Source organism: Calliopsis andreniformis, chromosome 3 (assembly GCF_051401765.1).
Source record: "Calliopsis andreniformis isolate RMS-2024a chromosome 3, iyCalAndr_principal, whole genome shotgun sequence".
Lineage (NCBI taxonomy): Eukaryota > Metazoa > Arthropoda > Insecta > Hymenoptera > Andrenidae > Calliopsis > Calliopsis andreniformis.
This window is the reverse complement of record NC_135064.1, coordinates 23,005,823-23,023,876: the sequence shown is the minus strand read 5'-3', so window position 1 is coordinate 23,023,876 and position 18,054 is coordinate 23,005,823. Positions and strand designations below refer to the sequence as shown.

At 31.8% G+C, this 18,054-nt stretch overlaps 3 protein-coding genes across 4 annotated transcripts; 2 read left to right on the top strand and 1 right to left on the bottom strand.

Annotated features, from left to right (window-relative positions):
* Positions 1 to 1,073: 1,073 nt before the first annotated feature.
* On the top strand, positions 1,074 to 3,771 carry LOC143188976 (glutathione synthetase). Of its 2 annotated transcripts, none has more exons than XM_076393550.1 (11): positions 1,074 to 1,405; positions 1,532 to 1,715; positions 1,784 to 1,859; positions 1,940 to 2,064; positions 2,141 to 2,183; positions 2,256 to 2,329; positions 2,399 to 2,563; positions 2,673 to 2,826; positions 2,902 to 3,009; positions 3,127 to 3,410; positions 3,498 to 3,771. In XM_076393550.1, exons 1-11 carry the CDS (start codon positions 1,306 to 1,308, stop codon positions 3,622 to 3,624), a joined length of 1,440 nt encoding a protein of 479 aa, XP_076249665.1. In that variant the 5' UTR covers positions 1,074 to 1,305; the 3' UTR covers positions 3,625 to 3,771. The 2 variants fall into 2 exon arrangements, with proteins under 2 accessions (XP_076249665.1, XP_076249666.1); XM_076393551.1 differs by having other exon boundaries at positions 1,268 to 1,441.
* A 275-nt stretch (positions 3,772 to 4,046) lies between these two features.
* Positions 4,047 to 13,454, bottom strand: Yl (Putative vitellogenin receptor yl). Its single transcript, XM_076375225.1, has 31 exons — positions 13,425 to 13,454; positions 13,181 to 13,390; positions 12,678 to 12,815; positions 12,276 to 12,381; positions 12,035 to 12,184; positions 11,816 to 11,932; positions 11,606 to 11,731; positions 11,314 to 11,529; positions 11,066 to 11,237; positions 10,660 to 10,861; positions 10,381 to 10,572; positions 10,180 to 10,300; positions 9,957 to 10,097; positions 9,597 to 9,849; positions 9,295 to 9,497; positions 9,070 to 9,222; positions 8,854 to 8,981; positions 8,547 to 8,671; positions 8,085 to 8,287; positions 7,270 to 7,445; positions 6,912 to 7,156; positions 6,479 to 6,786; positions 6,033 to 6,272; positions 5,754 to 5,906; positions 5,529 to 5,674; positions 5,364 to 5,455; positions 5,054 to 5,291; positions 4,813 to 4,990; positions 4,422 to 4,719; positions 4,221 to 4,341; positions 4,047 to 4,157 (listed from the first exon to the last, which is right to left on the bottom strand). Exons 1-31 carry the CDS (start codon positions 13,452 to 13,454, stop codon positions 4,047 to 4,049), a joined length of 5,292 nt encoding a protein of 1,763 aa, XP_076231340.1.
* A 1,647-nt stretch (positions 13,455 to 15,101) lies between these two features.
* On the top strand, positions 15,102 to 17,561 carry LOC143188657 (uncharacterized). Its single transcript, XM_076393043.1, has 3 exons — positions 15,102 to 15,162; positions 16,064 to 16,721; positions 17,396 to 17,561. The coding sequence occupies exons 1-3, from the start codon at positions 15,102 to 15,104 to the stop codon at positions 17,559 to 17,561; spliced, it is 885 nt and encodes a 294-aa protein (XP_076249158.1).
* Positions 17,562 to 18,054: the final 493 nt, after the last annotated feature.

The following is an 18,054-nucleotide window of genomic DNA, read 5'->3' as shown; positions in this document are numbered from 1 at the left end:
AAATAATAAATGGAATTTAAAAATCACATATGTTTGATAATATTGTCATTAAATTTTCTTAACGTATTTTAATAGTTCACAGAGCAAACATTAAAGAAGATATACGAAATAATTTCATTTACATGTATACGATGATTCATAAATTTCAGTCACCAGAGGGCGTAAAATAACAATGTGTATTACCATTTTTGTTTAACTCTATATTTGGTACCGTATGACTTTTTAAAATTTATATACAACATGCACGGATATAATTTTATTTAACTGCAATATGTGATATTTTTATTTCTTTTACGAGAATTTTTAAACGAGTAAAATTCTTGTAAATCTTCATTTGTTCATTTGGGACAAAATTAAAATTTTTAGTTTTGTTAAAGGTTAGTTTTCAATGAAACATACAAATCTACAGGGTGAACAAAAATGAAGCGAATGTCCAGAAATGTCGAGCTTTAGTTATGCCATTTTATTACTTTCTTTAAAAAAATAGATATTTCTTTTTTTAACTCAAATACATAACAAATTTTTTGAATTTAAAATGTTTATAATGTTCGGTTTATTTTTATCACCTTATATTAAAAAACAGTATTATTGACTCCATCCAGGTGGCGCATTGGTTCATTTACAAAGATGGCGCAACTGAAGTAGTCACAAGAAGTGGATCATGCCGTATCTAGTATATGCAAATCAATGACAGCTTATGAAAAGCCAACTTCTTTTCCAATTATTAATATTTACATGTTGTATTATTATTACATATATTTATTTTACACTATTTACATCCTTTCATTCACTAATACAGCAAAAAAATACAATTATTTGCCAGAATTAAGTATTTACCTATTCCTAACATAGAACAAAAATAAATATGAAAAAGTATATTAAAGTCAATGAATAGTTCTGCTGCAAACATAAATGCAATGAACTGAGTTAATAGCTGAAAAATGAACTGTTTTATTCTATTCTAATGTGGTTGTATAATAGTATATTCAAATTTATTGATTCATAATTCATGCTTAAATGAAATATGTTTCGAAATGAATTTTAAATTTCAACTTGTAATAGGAGTTTTTAAAAATAGATGAATGAAGTTTGTAAAGATTAAATCTACTTTGGTGTGCATAGACACGTGCACATATATATACATGTGGTTTTATTTATGTATGTGATAATTATCGCAGGCATCACAAGATAAAGTAATGACTTGTCAGTATTACGTTAAAATTGCCTTAACAATTGATAGTTGATACCAGTTGATACGTGAGGTAAATTCATTTCTTATCCCGTGGAAAATCGGTACATGCAATCATGGAAATATCGTATTTACAACCTTGCATTCAACTACAACTTTCAAATGAAGAATTACAAAATGTTATAGAGAAAGCTAAGGATTGGGCGCTCATGCATGGTATTAATTTATAAAAATATTTTAAATCGTGCGAATGTTAGTGATTCATAGATTTGGCATGTTAAGAACAAATAACAACAATTTACATAATATATGTCAGTGTAATATTATTTTTTTTCTTTATAGGTATTAGTATGCGTCCAAAAGATCATTTTAATAAAAATCAAATGCAAGTTTTACCATTCACGTTATTACCATCGAGTTTCCCCAAGAAATATTTTCAGAAAGTGAAAAGCATTCAAGTATTGTTAAATGAGCTTATGCACAAAACAGCACATAATAATAGCTTTATCACAAAGAGTTTAAAAAGGTATGTAAAATTTCAAGAAATTTTTCATTTTCATATTTATTTTATAGAATTGTTTTTCTTATTTTTAGTACAATTGATGTGGATCCGTTTACAGGAAAATTATTTGAAATATATGAAACAGTATATAAGGAGGGATTTACTCAAGTAAAATAATAAATAATAATTCATAAATATATTATATATATAAATACTTGAGATGTAATAGAAATTCTTTTTTTTAACAGACTTTGAGTCTTGGTTTGCTCCGATCAGATTACATGTTACACGAGAATGAGATTAAACAAGTAGAATTAAATACTATTGCAAGCAGCTTTGGAGGAATAGCTACAATGACATCTCAATATCATAAGTAAATTTTTAACATGGATATTTTGTTGAAGTTTAAAAATATTCAAATATCTTCTAAATTGTCAAGAATTTTTTAGGTATATCTTATCAGAGTTGAATCATGGGGACAAAATACAGAATGTAGGTTTGTTTTACTCACTTGTGTTTACATTCCATTAAAGACCAAATTTTTATTAATTTGATATTGCTTAGATACCAGAAAATAATCCTATTACGGGTCTTAGTAAAGGATTAGTTTATGCATGGGAATTATATGATGATAAAGAGTAAGTAATTTCTATCGTATATTGAAAAATAATCATTAATTGTTGTTTAATCAGCATTTTAAATTGTAGAGCTGTGATATTGTTTGTTGTTGAAAGTATTACTTATAATATATGTGATCAGAGATTTCATGAATTTGAAATTCGTAAATTAAATTCTGACATTAAAGTAATCAGAAGGAGCTTAAGACAATTAGTATCCGAAGCAAAACTGGGGCCCAATAAGGAATTAATAGTGTATGTATTTCTTCTCCTTTTCTTGATTAATCCAAATTTAGCATTTTAGAATTCTATTAGTTATATTTAGATAAGAAACTTCTTAGTAATTGTATAACATATTTCAAAGTGGAAATCAAGTGGTCTCTGTAGTCTACTTTCGATCTGGTTATGAAGTTGAAGCTTATCCTACAGAACAAGAATGGGCAGTGAGATTGTTGATAGAACGTTCCCGAGCCATAAAATGTCCATCAATACACTATCACTTAGCTGGTACTAAAAAGGTACGTCTATAAATTATGTATCACTGTTAATGTTTTTCTGTTCAATAATAAGATAGAAACATTATTTCTTATCAGGTGCAACAATCTTTGGCATACCCTAATGCGTTAAATACTCTGTTAGAAGATGATGGTACAGTGAAACAAATTCAAGATGTATTTGCTGGGCTTTATTCTCTGGAATTTGTAAGTAGAAAAAATAATAGATTTTACGATAGAAACAGAATGAGTTTACTGATATATTTTATGTGCATTCTTGAAGAATGGTATTTAATGATTTAAAAATATTATTTGGAAAAACAGAATAATGAGGGAGAGACAATAATTGAAAAGGCAATGTCTGAACCAAAAAAATATGTTCTGAAGCCACAAAGGGAAGGAGGTGGAAATAATGTTTACAACGAGGATGTAAAACAGCACTTAGAATCCATGAGAAATTCTAATGATCGAACAGCTTGGATATTAATGGATCGTCTCTATCCTCCTGTACAAAAAAATTACATCATACGCGCACAAAATGAGCCATTTGAAAATCTCTGTTTCTCTGATGTTGTATCAGAGCTTGGTATTTATGGCGTTGTGATCGGGTAATTAATCTAATATCTGAATTCTCGTCTTCTAAACTTCACTTGTTAAAATCTGTTGTCTAACAATAAATTTCCTTTCTTTCACAGAGATCATGAGAAAATTTTATACAATAAAGAAGTGGGCCATGTTTTGCGAACTAAACTATCAAATGAAGACGAAGGTGGAATAGCAGCAGGAATTGGTGCTATTGATAGTCCTTATCTTGTTAGTTAATGCAAAAGATATTTATGTAATTGTAGAAATAGCACAAAATTTTATTTTAAATAATGTGAACATTTAAAAAATTTATTTTAATTTATTTTCAAAATAAAATATATTGTTATAATACAGTTGTAATATTGCTTTCATTACCATTATGATATCGCGATGAAGAATAACTATTAAAATGTTTATAAAGAAGAAAGTAATGACTATTTCGGAGTATGTCCATCCTGTGGTATATATTTTATTTTCATTTATCTTTTGTAAACAAATATTATGTGCGACTCTTTTCAGTACATAGTATATGTATATAATAATAAATATACATACTTTAAATACATATAAATAATAGAAAAGAACTACTATATACAATTACATTCGTGTTCCCCCTTTTTTATAAATACAGTATTTTTTCGGCAATATAAATTATTCTCTTATATTAAACGCGTATTTTGTTTATCCGAGTTTTCATACTCATAATTCGATTGATCGGCGTGTAAAATTTCTATTATTTGTTTTCCATTTTTTTCCGATACTTTTTTATCCTGATAGAAAGAAAGAAAATTAAATCAGCATACATTTTCGACAATTTGGTGAGTTTAACTTACCTTTGGTATATCCGTCACTGGATTCGTGTACTCATGCTCTCCTGGAGGTAAACTGGCTATATAGGTGAGTGACGCTGCAACTTCATTTTGTCTGTCATACGATGGGTTTTGAAAATGAATACTGCAAGAATAAAAATATATTTTTTGCAAGAGTTAAGAAAAGTAACTTTATGAAATAATAAGATTGTTTTAACAATTTACCTGAGACTATATTTATTTGAAAAGGTCGGTCTGACTCTTTGATAGTAAAAGTAGCCCACCATAACTAGACCGAGAATTACTATTGTAATAATTACTCCAATCACTGCACCATTTGAGCGGTGAACATGTTCGCCTTTCCGATGTTCTATGCTTGAATCAAATTTAAGATTTGGATTCATATCCTCTATACAAACACCTTTAGAATTCTTCGGATGTCCATTTTGGCAAATACAGACGGGATTATTATTTTCCAGGACACACATGTGTTTACATTTATGATTCTCACAAGTATTTTTCACTGTTGAAGAAAAATAAGAACCATAAATCAATTTACTTACAATAATATACCTCAATGCATTTATAAAATAGTTTTAATGTTTTATATATTTACCGATTGGTTGCCTAAAGGAGTGTAGGATCGTAAAATACTTGTCAATATTGGAGTTACCAATGGATATCGTGGTACACGATTTATCTCCGTATAGTTTGCATTTTTTTAAGGTGCCAGTTGTACCCATTAACCAATACAAATTGTCTTCATGTATGTTCATACTCATAGCATGATAAATCTAATTATATACAAAGATATTAAGAAGATATTTTAGTTATGCATAGTGTGTGCCATTACTCACATCTGTTTTCAAAAATATTGCTCGATCAGAACCATCGAAATTTGAAGATTCGATAGTTTTAAGGAAAGTGTCTGTCCAATATAGTCTAGATCTCGCGTAATCAATCGCTAATGCACTAACAATACCAACATTTCGATTAACGATTGCTGTCACATTGGAACCCGTTGTAGTAGATCGATAGATTGCGGTAATGTGTTCATCGTACAATACCCAATGGGTTTGACTCCAAAACAGCCACCTACATCATGATTTTATATTATTTTAGAGCACATTTGCAAATAAAATATAAAAAATAATAGTTATATCGTACCCCTCTTTTGGCTCAACAATAATAGACATTGCCTTATTTCGCGCTCCAATTGAAACCACTGTAGCACACTTTTGTTGTTCTAGATTACATATCTATAAAAAAATAGATTCTTTCAGAAAATGTTTGAATGCAAGTATTGCATAAAGCGATAAAAAAATATAATACTCCAATACTGCTCGCATGATCATTGTCATTAAAGTACACATTATCTGTTATCCAATCAACCGCAAGAGCTTCTGGTCTCCCGAGACCACTGACTGTTTTTCGTTTCTTATTCTTTAGATGTATTTTGCTTATCATACCTAACATATCTAAGAAATAATAATAAGATTAATATGCATATATTGTCTTTTTCTACTTATTATACAAGTTATTTTAATGTGGACTTACCATTACTCCAATAAATAGTTTCTTCTTTTGTATTTACATCTATACCACTTATATCAGAATTTAATTCTTCATAAACAACTTCAATAGAACTTAAACTTGGTGATAACTTTCTAATGTCACTTCCAGCCACCGTAATTATTTCCATTTGTGGTCCTATTATTATAATTCATAATAAAAATTAATCAAATCATTAATTATCTTATTTTACAATCATCAGAATAAGTTCAAAGACAGCACTATCGAGAAGAAATAAATTACTAAGGAACACATGTCTCATACCAGCTGCTTTACAAGAGATTTTATCGTTTCTGAGGACGTAGCCGTCGTAACAGGAACAGATAAAAGAGCCATCGGTGTTATAACAATTTTGCGCACAAACGCTGTGTTCGCATTCATTGATATCCACGCACGATTTTTGATCGCTACTCAATTGATATCCGGTTCGACAACTACACACAGGACCTGAGGGAGTCTTATGGCATACGTTCTCGCAAGGATTGTCTTTAATACATGATATTGCTGCAAAGATATGTACATTAAAAATATCGTTAATGAAAATTCACAAAATATTTCTAACATCAGGAAAGTAATTTATGTTACTAATTCGAGCGTTCTACTAGCTTATAATTATCTTTTAAGGTGAGTTCGAGTAACAGAACTCTTCCTAAAGAACTTAAATTAAAGTCTTCTTAGAATGTTATAATTCTTACAGCAAAAAAACTTACAGCACTGTCCTAATTCGTCGCTTCGATCTACGCAATCTGCTTTTCCGTCGCATACTTTCTCAAAGGGAAGGCAAACTCCATTAGAACATTTAAATTCTTTGCAATGAGAAGTGGTGCTGATGCTGATCCTCTTCGAATTACCACCGTCGCAATCTCTTTCATCTGATCCGTCGCCACAATCATTGGTCCTATCGCAAAGCCAACTTTCATCGATGCAATTCTGATTGTCACAAAGATACTCTCCACTTTGACATCGACCACAATTACGTTCGTCATCATTCTTGGGACAGTCCTGTACACCATTACACCTAGGGCATAAAATTGATTACAACTATAGGAATCAAAAAAAAAAAATAGACTGCCTGATATCTCTACTTAAAAGTAGATAATAAAATGAATGCAGTGAGAACAAAAATTGTCAAAAACATTTTACCTTACTTCTTTAGGAAGACACATATCTGTGTTGTAGCATTTATATTCATTCACAGTACAATTGACAAAATTACCGCGACTCTTTTCTGTGCAGTATCGCTCGTCGCTGTTATCATCGCAATCATTAACTGTGTTGCACTTCAGTGAAATGTCTATGCAACGACCATTGTGACATGTGAACATTTCAGAGGAACAAGTATTCCTTTGGCATGTCTCGCTCTCATCAGAGCCGTCTGGACAGTCAATCTTCATTGAAACACGAAATTAATAGATCGTATCACGTACTTGATAGTTTAAATAGAATTTATGAATGAAAAGACGGATAAAAAATGCTATATTAATAGAAATTGTTAGCTCACCTCACCGTCGCATTTCCACATCTTAGGAATACATTTTCCGCTTTCGCACGTAAAGCTATCGGCGTCGCATATGTGCTTACCACAATTCATTTCATCGGAAAAATCGGAACAGTCATTTTGTCCATTGCATACGAGGTATTTGGATATACAAGCTCCTTCATGACATTGGAACTCATCTGAAAGATATTAGAGGTACAGTGAATGATCGTTGGATTCTGTAGTATCGCGAGAGATTTATTCGGCTCAGTACGATATCGAATATCGTTTTCCGATGTAAATGTTGGCCACAACAGTATCTATTCGTTCAGTTATGTGAATTCAAGTTTCCGTATCGCCAGAAATAAATTAGGTGTAAAAACAGAATACAGATTTTACGATAGTCTAAATAAGACACTCTAGTGCATTTATTATTTGAAAACAGATAAGTCAAAAATAGTATTCAGATAATTACGAAATAGTTGAATAGTTTTCTACTTTAGTTGAGAAGAAACATGTGTATATATAAATATATAGTTTATATATACATGTGTAATTTTTAAACTATTATATACTTCGAGTCGCAATTATTCAAGCACAACAACACTGTAGTTTTAAACAACGTTAATTTATTGAATCAAATGGCATTCAAGTTAGTATTCGTTCGTATAATACGAGCATGGCTATTAAATAGTAATTTTATCCTTGATCGGATCTACATTATCGCTTATATACACAGTATATAATCTCTCATACAACTTTCCGTTAAACTTAAACGGTCTTGTTGTTATAAACAACAAGAACATTATAAATAATATTTAGTAAATGGTTTGATTTACTAGAGTTGCATTCTTTCTTATTACAGTCCTCTTCATCTGACCGATCTGGACAGTCGTAGTGAGAATTACAACGTTTCGTCTTGCTTATGCATTCTCCACTTTTACACTGGAATTGGTCAGCCTTTTCACACCGTGACCAGCGCAATTCCTCGCACATAGCTGATTCATCTTCTCCGTTAGGACAGTCTTGAACGCCATCGCATCTAAAATTGTTAAAAAATTGTAATACTCAATTTAATTGACCTTTATCACTTTATCATAACGTTGTGAAATATGTGCACTGATGAAAATTATAGAACAACTTTTTTTATCGAAATTGTACATTTTCTATAAAATTTTTAAAATAGAACGTGTTTCAATAAGTTTTTCATACGTTATATAAGCAACTCGTTATTTCCTGTTACGTGTGTATTAAGAATTGAATAATAAACTGACTAATTTATGAAAATTTTGATACGATACCTTTGAGTCAATTTGATGCATTTATCATGCTCTCCGCATTTTATTTCTCCCGGGTTGCACGCAGTTTGAGCACTACACGTTCGATTATCAACATTTAGCATCATATCGGGAGGACATGCACAGATCTGAAAATTTTAACGAAATATAAGAATGTAAGATTAATTTTAGAGTTAGATCTGTTTTATTGGTTGAGATTACTATTTTATAATACAGTTAGAATAAATGATTTTCAATATAACTCAATGTCAACTTCCAACAAAATTTTTTTAAGGACTTCGTATTAAAAAAAAAACAATTTTAAACTTACATGTGACTGAAGACTGGATACAAGACATACATGAGAGCAATTCCCATTATTTTTACGGCATTCGTGTTCGTTTGCGTATGCTCCATGCATACCTACTAGCTGCAATTTATCTAGATGTCTTGGCGTATCTGTCAGAGAAAAATTTCTTTTTTACAAACCACCAAGAATCATTTTTACTTTTCTGTTATTTTGCATCTTTCATTTTGTTATACTCACGTAACGCAATGCGCTTGATATATTCTTCTGTGGTACTTTTACTAGTCCAGAACAACTGATTCGAGTTGTACTGAGTCCAAAAGACATGGTCCCCAAGGACACTAAGGCTCACAGGTGCCGATAATCCCGTGCGGAAGATATAGGTGTTTAATCCTTAGAAAACATTATTGTTGATAATTTAATCAACCACTTTACATTATATTTCATTGTATTATGAATACAAACCTTTAAACGTAGTAATTCCGATACGCCCAGTGCCTTGATCACTCCAAAACAGTTGTTTTAGGCTCCTATCATAAGACAATGATATCTTTGGTCCAAACAAGGGGATTTTATGTCCTTCAACTGGTGCTCGGATGCCGATTCCACTCATTCTCAATAAATCTATGTGGAACTTATCATTTGTACGGAAAACAACAAACATTACGCTGCAACATAATCGTTATTGCAATATTGAATTTTGTATAGAACTGTAGGTTTCAGAATAATTTATTAATTTATTTGAAATTCATTATAAAAAGTATTACCCTTCCTCTGGTACTAGTGCAATATCGTGGGGTTCTTCATTGAAGTAAAATATGGTTTTTTCGTTGGTATTTAAACTATAAACTTCGATAGTTTTGTGCTTCACATCTGATATGTATAAATTGTTCCCGATATAATCGAAATCCATTCCTCCTAGTACTTCATTCTCGATGGACATTATACTTTTCAAGTCTCCAGTATTTATGTCAAATTGGAAAATGTTATCCGATAAATGATCACTCGCAAATAGACCACCTGTACCGATTTTTATACAGGGATATTAAAAATATTTCACGCAATCGATTAAGAACATATTTAACACGCATTTGTTTATTAATAATAATTGAATATTAAAATTATACCTGTTAGAGGATTGTAAGCAACTGCAGTAATGTGTTTTAACGTAACAATAGGTGTCATTTTTGGCTTCCCCAATAGTTCATGATAGTAATCTATGAATGTATTGCCCGCTGCGATTATAAGGTGAGTTCTTTTTTTAGTTGCTGAAATTTTTAATATGTTTAAGTAATATATTTCTATCTTTTGAGAATAAAATGATAAAATTAATGAAGTATAATATATTACCGCGACACGTATGTTGATCAGTACTTAGTTCCTCGTCTACTGTGCAAGCACAGGTATATCCATTCTCCGAATTTAACAAACACAATTGTGAACAAGGATCTGAATTACATGGATTAGGAATCTATAATTTGTTTATATTCATTTTAATTTTCAATCATGATTAATGTAATATAAAGCTTACTAATTGGATATAGAATCTACCTTGGGTTTTAACACAGAGTGATATATATGTAGTCCATAAACGGTGTTATTTGCCTGTACCAATCTTTTCCAGTCTTTGCCATTGAATTTATCACAAGATTCTATAGTATTTGATGCCCAATCACTCCAATATATTTTATTTTCAAAAACTGCCAATGAAAAAGGTTCCTTTACTATTCCATGTAATACAGTCTGAAAAAAATACAAAACAAGACGTCTTTTGGAAATCTTTTGGAAATGAAATCAATGTTTAAATAATTATTATAGAAAAATACATACCCTACGGTCTGAACCATCTAGTCGTATTGATTCAATTATTTTTAATTTAGCATCTACCCAATATAATCTGTTGTTTGCATAATCAATAGATAAACTATTTGGCCATTCGATATTTTCTGTGATCAGTGCACTATTATTTTTTCCATCCATGCTTCCCATGAATATATGTGAATTTGCACCCCACTCTGTCCAATACATTATGCTAAAAATACGTAAATATGCAGAAATAATTATGCATTTACAATCAACTATATAATTTATTTTCTAACAATAGTGTACCTGTATCTTATAAAATACTAAATGACCTAAAAGTACTAATACATAAGAATACACTATAGTTATTTATGTAATATACATAAAATTGTGTAAGGGTTCAATAGTTATTTGTCATACTAAAAGTACTCACCCACTTGATGGCAATAAGGCAATACCTCTTGGTTTTTCATTTCGATCTTTAATTATAATGGTGCAGTAAGTCCCATCATTACTACAAACCCCAATATTCATGAAACCACTATCAGTGAAGTAAATATTGCCTGTCACCCAATCTACTGCTATGTCATCAGGGCTACTTAAACCTTAAATATATAAAACATGAATAAATATTTATGTAAGGAGCTTAATTATAGTATTTGAACAATCTGTATAATTTACCTGTTGTAACAATAATTTCCCGTTTAGAACCATCTTCCAGACTCCTAATTATTGCTTCATTTCCATTTTCAATGTCAGACCAATATACATAATTTGCATCTGAAACCACAGCTGTAGCATGTTGCAAATTTTGAGTTACTCGATAATATACTTCAGAATCAAGGTATAAACCATGAATTTCTGACTTTATTGAAAATATCATTAAAGCTTCACCACCTGCAATTAATTAGAAAGTATTAATTTAAGTGAAAACATAAAAATTTTGAGTATATAAAAGAAAGCACTTAATTACCTTCAGCTTTACAAGTTTTTTTATCAGAATTTAAGGTATAACCAGGTTGACAGGAACATACATAAGATCCAGCAGTATTTACACACCGTTGATCGCATGTACCATAAATTTCGCATTCATTCACATCTACAAACACATTTTTCATTTGCTATAGATTTTACTATAATGATTGATAATTACGTTAAGCTACTCTTTCACTTCTTAATTTACCTGTACAAGTTTGATTGTTCAACAATTTATAGCCCAATCGGCAGGAACACTGAGCACCCATAGGTGTTTTTCTACAATAGTGCTCGCATTTTGCTGTCTGCTTACACGATAAATCAGCTGTAATTTGACATGATTGTTTTACTATTTCGTTCATTACATAAATTACGATGTAGAGAAATTTTACTATCGACATGTACCGTATAATAGACACGCATTTACCTTTGTTACATTCAGTAATATTCTCATCCGATCCATCGCCGCAGTCATTTATTTCATTACACGTTGCGTTCAAAAAGATACATCTTTGATTTTTGCACAGGTACCGATCGATTTCATTGTTGCATTCTTCAGTCGGAATAGTTTCATTCCCTGTGAAACATCAATCGAAATATCGATCGCGAGATTGATTTTCGCTAAATGTCGTTAAATAATTTAAAAATAACGTTTAACAAGAAATTACCGCATTTTGCCTCATCGCTGTTATCGGGACAATCTGATACACCATCGCAAACCCATTCATTTCTCACGCAATGACCATCTTTGCATCGAAAAGCGTCGCATTTTAACTGTTACGAGTAACGATAATATAAATCACGTGAAATTGTTACACGAATAAAAATATAAGGTGGAGAATAGTGTCTTAAAAGTGCTCTTAGAATATTAACACGTAAGACTTGTGATTGTAAAAGAAAAAAGACGTAGATCACATATTTCTATTTTCGAGATACTGGTGTTTGAAGCTTTGAATGTTAGTACTCAAAAATTAATATAATTTGTATAAATCAAACGAAATATTTTATGAAGCAAATTAAAATTGTATTGGGAATAAAGGAGGATGAATTTGAATAAGGTAAGAACTTACATCTTTCACGCAACCATCGTATTCATCGCTTTTGTCGGAACAATCGAATTTGGCATCGCAGAATCTTTCGATTGGTATACAGGAATGATCGGAACATTGAAATTCATCCGTGGCACATCGAATCGTGGACAGGGCAATCTAAAGTGAACGAAAAAAATATATATACACATGATTAAGGACATTATACAGAGCTTCAGGAAATCAGAGATCTAATCGACAAGAAGAGGGAGTTGTGCTACCTCTCCTGAAACCATAAATCGAAAATTTATATATAAAATATATTATAATTTGTTTCTCAGTATGATTTCAACCTTAAAAGTCACTTTTCCACAAATACAATTCTATAGTAAGAAAAAGTATTTATCATTATCAATATTTAGCTTTATATAAAGTAACCCCTCTTTAGATCGCATTATTCGTTCGCTGATACTTTATTTTTTTTACGCTTCAACATAGTTTCGAATATTTATATCTATTAAGTTTGAATTTTTTCTAATACTTACTTTAAAGGTTTGACAATTTTCCTCATCAGAACTGTCTCCACAGTCGTTATCACCGTCGCATTGGAAAATGGATGAAATACACTTTTTATTCGCGCATGAGAACCATTCTGGTTCTGTGCAGCTACCTTCGAGTATAGCTTCAAATTCAGAATAACTGATTAAAATTCGCTGTTTGAGCAATAAGATTGTAAATATATAAATTACAAATACCTGAACAATCAATGTGTAGATAAAAGATATTTACAAAGAGGAACACGAATAAGTAGTGGCGCATAATCTATAACAAATTTATTTCGTTTAATTAACAAAGATTCCGTTCCTTCTACTGCTTGAAAGAAAAAATGTTTGTTTAATATAATAATACTTTTGTTAGTACCTTATTATTTTATATTAAAGCTATGAAAGCTAAATTCGATTTAGTTTACTGTCTTTCCTTCATAGAAAAGGGATTGTAAATTTGCATCAATTGAAATTGTTAAATTAAATGTTAACTTACGGAGGTTTTTCACAGCATATGTGAAGCGAGAAATGGATTTAGTTCTTCTATCGAAGTTTATAGAGTACCAGAGTTGAAATTGTATTGTCAGGTCCTTGTTACCACTACGACTGTTATCAGGATACTAAAGGTCGACACAGAGCGGGTACTGATATTATAGGAGAGGTCTTCGTTGTAAATACTAACACAGGTTACCCTTATTAATATCTGAACAGGACAATACTTAACATTCGCAACTATTTCTACTAATGGAAATATTCGATCGTTTATGGAATATAATGTCGTTGAACGATTTGTTTTCTACGATTGTGTTTTAGATCCTTTTTAATTTTCTTAATAAAAAATTTAAATTAATTCATCGCGCAGCTTACATTAAGTTACTTAAAATTATAATATCGCTAAGGTGAACAGACTTCGAATGAATAATGAATAAAATATCTATCTTACTTAAAACAAAATAATTTTTGAAAAACAGGCATAATAAATATCAGAGCAACAAATAACGTGAAATTACTATAAATATTGTGTATTAATAGGAATAAGTTCGTACTTGTTAAAATATAATAAACATTAAAAATTAATAAGTTAATATTTTCTTCAATTATAGTGCCACTTTCGTATTCTTATTCAATATTATATTAACGCTCATCAGAAGGGGAAAAATTCTAATTTCAGCTCATCGTGTATAGAAACCAGTTAATTACCCTCCCGCGGGCACAAACAATGCTGTACAAGCGTATTAGAAAAAATGTATACAAATCGTATATTATTCGACCCTGTATCAAGTCATCCTCTCATACGTTACTCTTGAATTCGAATTTACGAGGCCTGTACAAAATTAAACCGAATTAAATAAGAATTAAGACAAGCCTATAACTCTTTCACTGTATACGTTATTTAATTTATTTACGATGCTATATGGTATACATGTTAGTATACGTAATATATCAAACATGAATGGAATCATATTCATTCTCTAAAAAAAGTTTTCTTCACTCTTTCCACATTAAAATTTCTAGAAAAAATTACTGTGATCATTTTTACAGATTTCCAATTTATTTCTACAATTTTCTATAATTATTACCCGTAACTCCTATAGACATCTTATTTTTTCTTAATTCGGTTAATAATATATACTTAACAATCTCCAACAAGAAAATCCATTAATATTTCAAAATCCATTCAGTAAATACTAGAATCTGCGTGGTTACGAAAAAGAGAACATACGACTGACATAAAGAACATTGCATTTCTTATCTCCTCCATGGGTGACCCTTTTAATATTACAGTACTGGTAAAGAAGATGACAAATGCCTGTCGACTGTATGACAGTGGTTTGCTCCATCGCTGTTACAACGAACTGCTAACACTTTATCGTATACCGTTCACTCTGCGAAACTGAGCTCGTCCCTGTCCATCAGAAATATGCCCCGTTGTCTAATTAAATCGATGACAAGGTACAAAAAGACCAATAACTCCACGGAAGGTAAGGCATCCATCTTCTTCTCCGCCGCTATCGAACGTAAAGGTACAGTGTACCAAACAACGACAGTGATACCTTCGCGTGGTTATGACAAAAGTATCGGTCATGTACGAATTTCATCGCTTTGTCATTTTAAATTTTGAACCGTATTCGCATCGACGATACATATTCTCGACAGAATAAGAATTTCGATGAGAATTAGCCCCTGTGCATGGTTAAGGCTGAAGCTTAGAGGATCAGGGGTTTCTAGAAATTCCTGACATCACTGCTTGATGCATGTTCAAGTAGAAAATTCATAGAGGAGTAACAAAGAGATGAGCGTGTAGAAATTTACAGCTTTCTTAAGTCCAGATGCATACGCTAATTAGCTTATTTGTAATCTCCTGCAGATACAGCCGTGAATTGCTTCAGAGTACATCGAAATCAATTACGATATGTAGCTTTGTATTTAAGATATCGCGAAAGGAAACAATGGATCGCGATAAGAAATTAAGTAGTAAAGCAGGAACGTATTCACTCATTGAAAGTATATACGATAGATTGAATTGACATTTTTAAAGTTAATTAATGGAATGATTAATGGAAGCTTTAGTGCAGAAATATAAGAATACTTATATATGAAAAAATTGTTCAGGGTTACATAAATTTGTAGTGGAGTAAATAGTAGAATTTCTGATAAACACATTAGAGTACACATACCAATACATGCACTTATATCGAAAGAAATAAAACATTGTGATTCTATCAGTTATCAGTGAATTAGAATTTTTATTCTACATTATAAATGTTACTCCAAAATATTCAGCCTAGCTTTAGCCATTCACAGGATCGTCCCTAAACGCCACGATTCCCCCTTTGGGTGGTCTTTAGAGCCCACACGAAAAGAAACCCTCTTTTTACGCAGAGACCGAATTGCAATGGACCCCACCGTCGTCGATCGATGCAAAACGAAAGAACCAAGCCAAAGACAACCCCACAAAATGCAATAACATCTGGACCTCGTCGAAACTGCCGATCGTGACGCGGTATTGCTTCAATAAAGAGAACAACATGCTATGGGGCAAGGAATCGAATAGTTCAGAGTTGGACATCGCGAATTTCTCGAAAATCGGCAGCCCCTTATCGTCCACCGCTGATAACGTCTTCCTGAATACCAGCCAGAGAATCGTGAACGTGAATGGAGAGCAGAAACTCGAGAAGCTGCAAATACCGCTGCCATCGAACGCGAAAAAGTTGAGTTACCCATTGAACATGACCACCGACGAGATTAAGGTTGCAGTAAACTTGAACAGAACGTACGAAGGTGTCGAGGGACAGGCGACGTCGCAGACGATCTACTTAGCCCCGAAACCGATCAAAGCTCAGGATCAATATTTCAGCGGCAACGTGAAAACGTCGGGAGTGGAGAACACTCAGAACTGGAAACGAAACAAAACCATGCATTATTGCCCTTATTGCCACAAAAGCTTCGATCGACCGTGGGTACTCAAGGGCCACTTGCGTCTTCACACCGGCGAACGACCCTTCGAGTGCCCTGTTTGCCACAAGTCCTTCGCTGATCGGTACATGTCCCTTTTCGATTTCACTGAGATTATTGCTTTGCTAGTACAGTAGAATTTTGACTCACCAGTATATGAGTGAAAAATAATTTTGCTATTGCAGAGGAGAATCCCAGGGATTCAAGATCTTGTTTAAATTTTTTTTTAATAAGTACAGTTTTGTATAGGAAAACTGAAAAAGGATGTACTTATGGGTTCCTTAAACCCCAGCTGTGCACTGGAGTTAACCTGGTCTTAATTATTTTTAGTTTTTTTTATTTAGAATTACGTCCATGTATTCGGTATAATGACAATAAGAGAGCAGTAGAATATTATTTATTTATGGACGATATTAATATTAATTAATATTAAGACTTGAATGACTTAATAGTATATGTAGTCAGAGAATTCTTCTATTCTGAAATATAAACATTTCTAGTAGAGTATTTTAGGAATGCTACACGTATGAGAAACGAGCATAAAGCAGTCCAAATAATTACAGAAATTATAGAACTAGATTAAAATAACTGGTTTTATGTTACTTTTTTCTTTCCTGTAAAATTTCATTTTTTGTGACATACATGGTAGAATGAGGATTTCGATATAGGTTTACTTATATTTCTCAATGTTACGTAATATTTACACGGTTATTATCCTGTCGAGAACGAGTTATGTGATGTAACGTATGTATTTTATAGATCGAATTTACGTGCTCATCAGAGAACACGGAATCATCATCAGTGGCAATGGCGATGTGGGGAGTGTTTCAAAGCGTTCTCCCAAAGGCGATACCTAGAACGACACTGTCCAGAAGCTTGTAGGAAATATCGAATATCTCAGAGAAGGGAGCAGAATTGTACTTAGACTCTGGCCTTTATTCCTTTAATATATACATACACATATTGTTATCTATACATAGAAGTGTGTAGTATAATATAGTAAATGACTTTGTTTTCTCATACTTTGTGAAATTTTAAATCAAACCGTCATCACCTTCACCTACGAATAATCAGTCACCTGTGACACGTCAATATAAAGTATTCTTACTCTGTAGCACATTCTACATCAAATTATTGATCTATGGAAAACGTTAATTCAAAGATTCTGCTATTCGACTTGGTTCTCAAAAAATCGCTATCAAACGTTTAAATCGCGGAACAGGTAAAACCACTAAGATAAGCTTCGGATAACCGTTAAATTTTCCTTAAATTCTTCATCACACATTCGAGCTATTTCCATGAACCAGAGAGAAGAAAATTCAATAATTTCAATCTACTCATTCTTTCATTCTTCCTTTCTACCCAAATTTAAACAATTCGGTTATAAACCTCGCTTAACGATAGGATGAAACATCCAC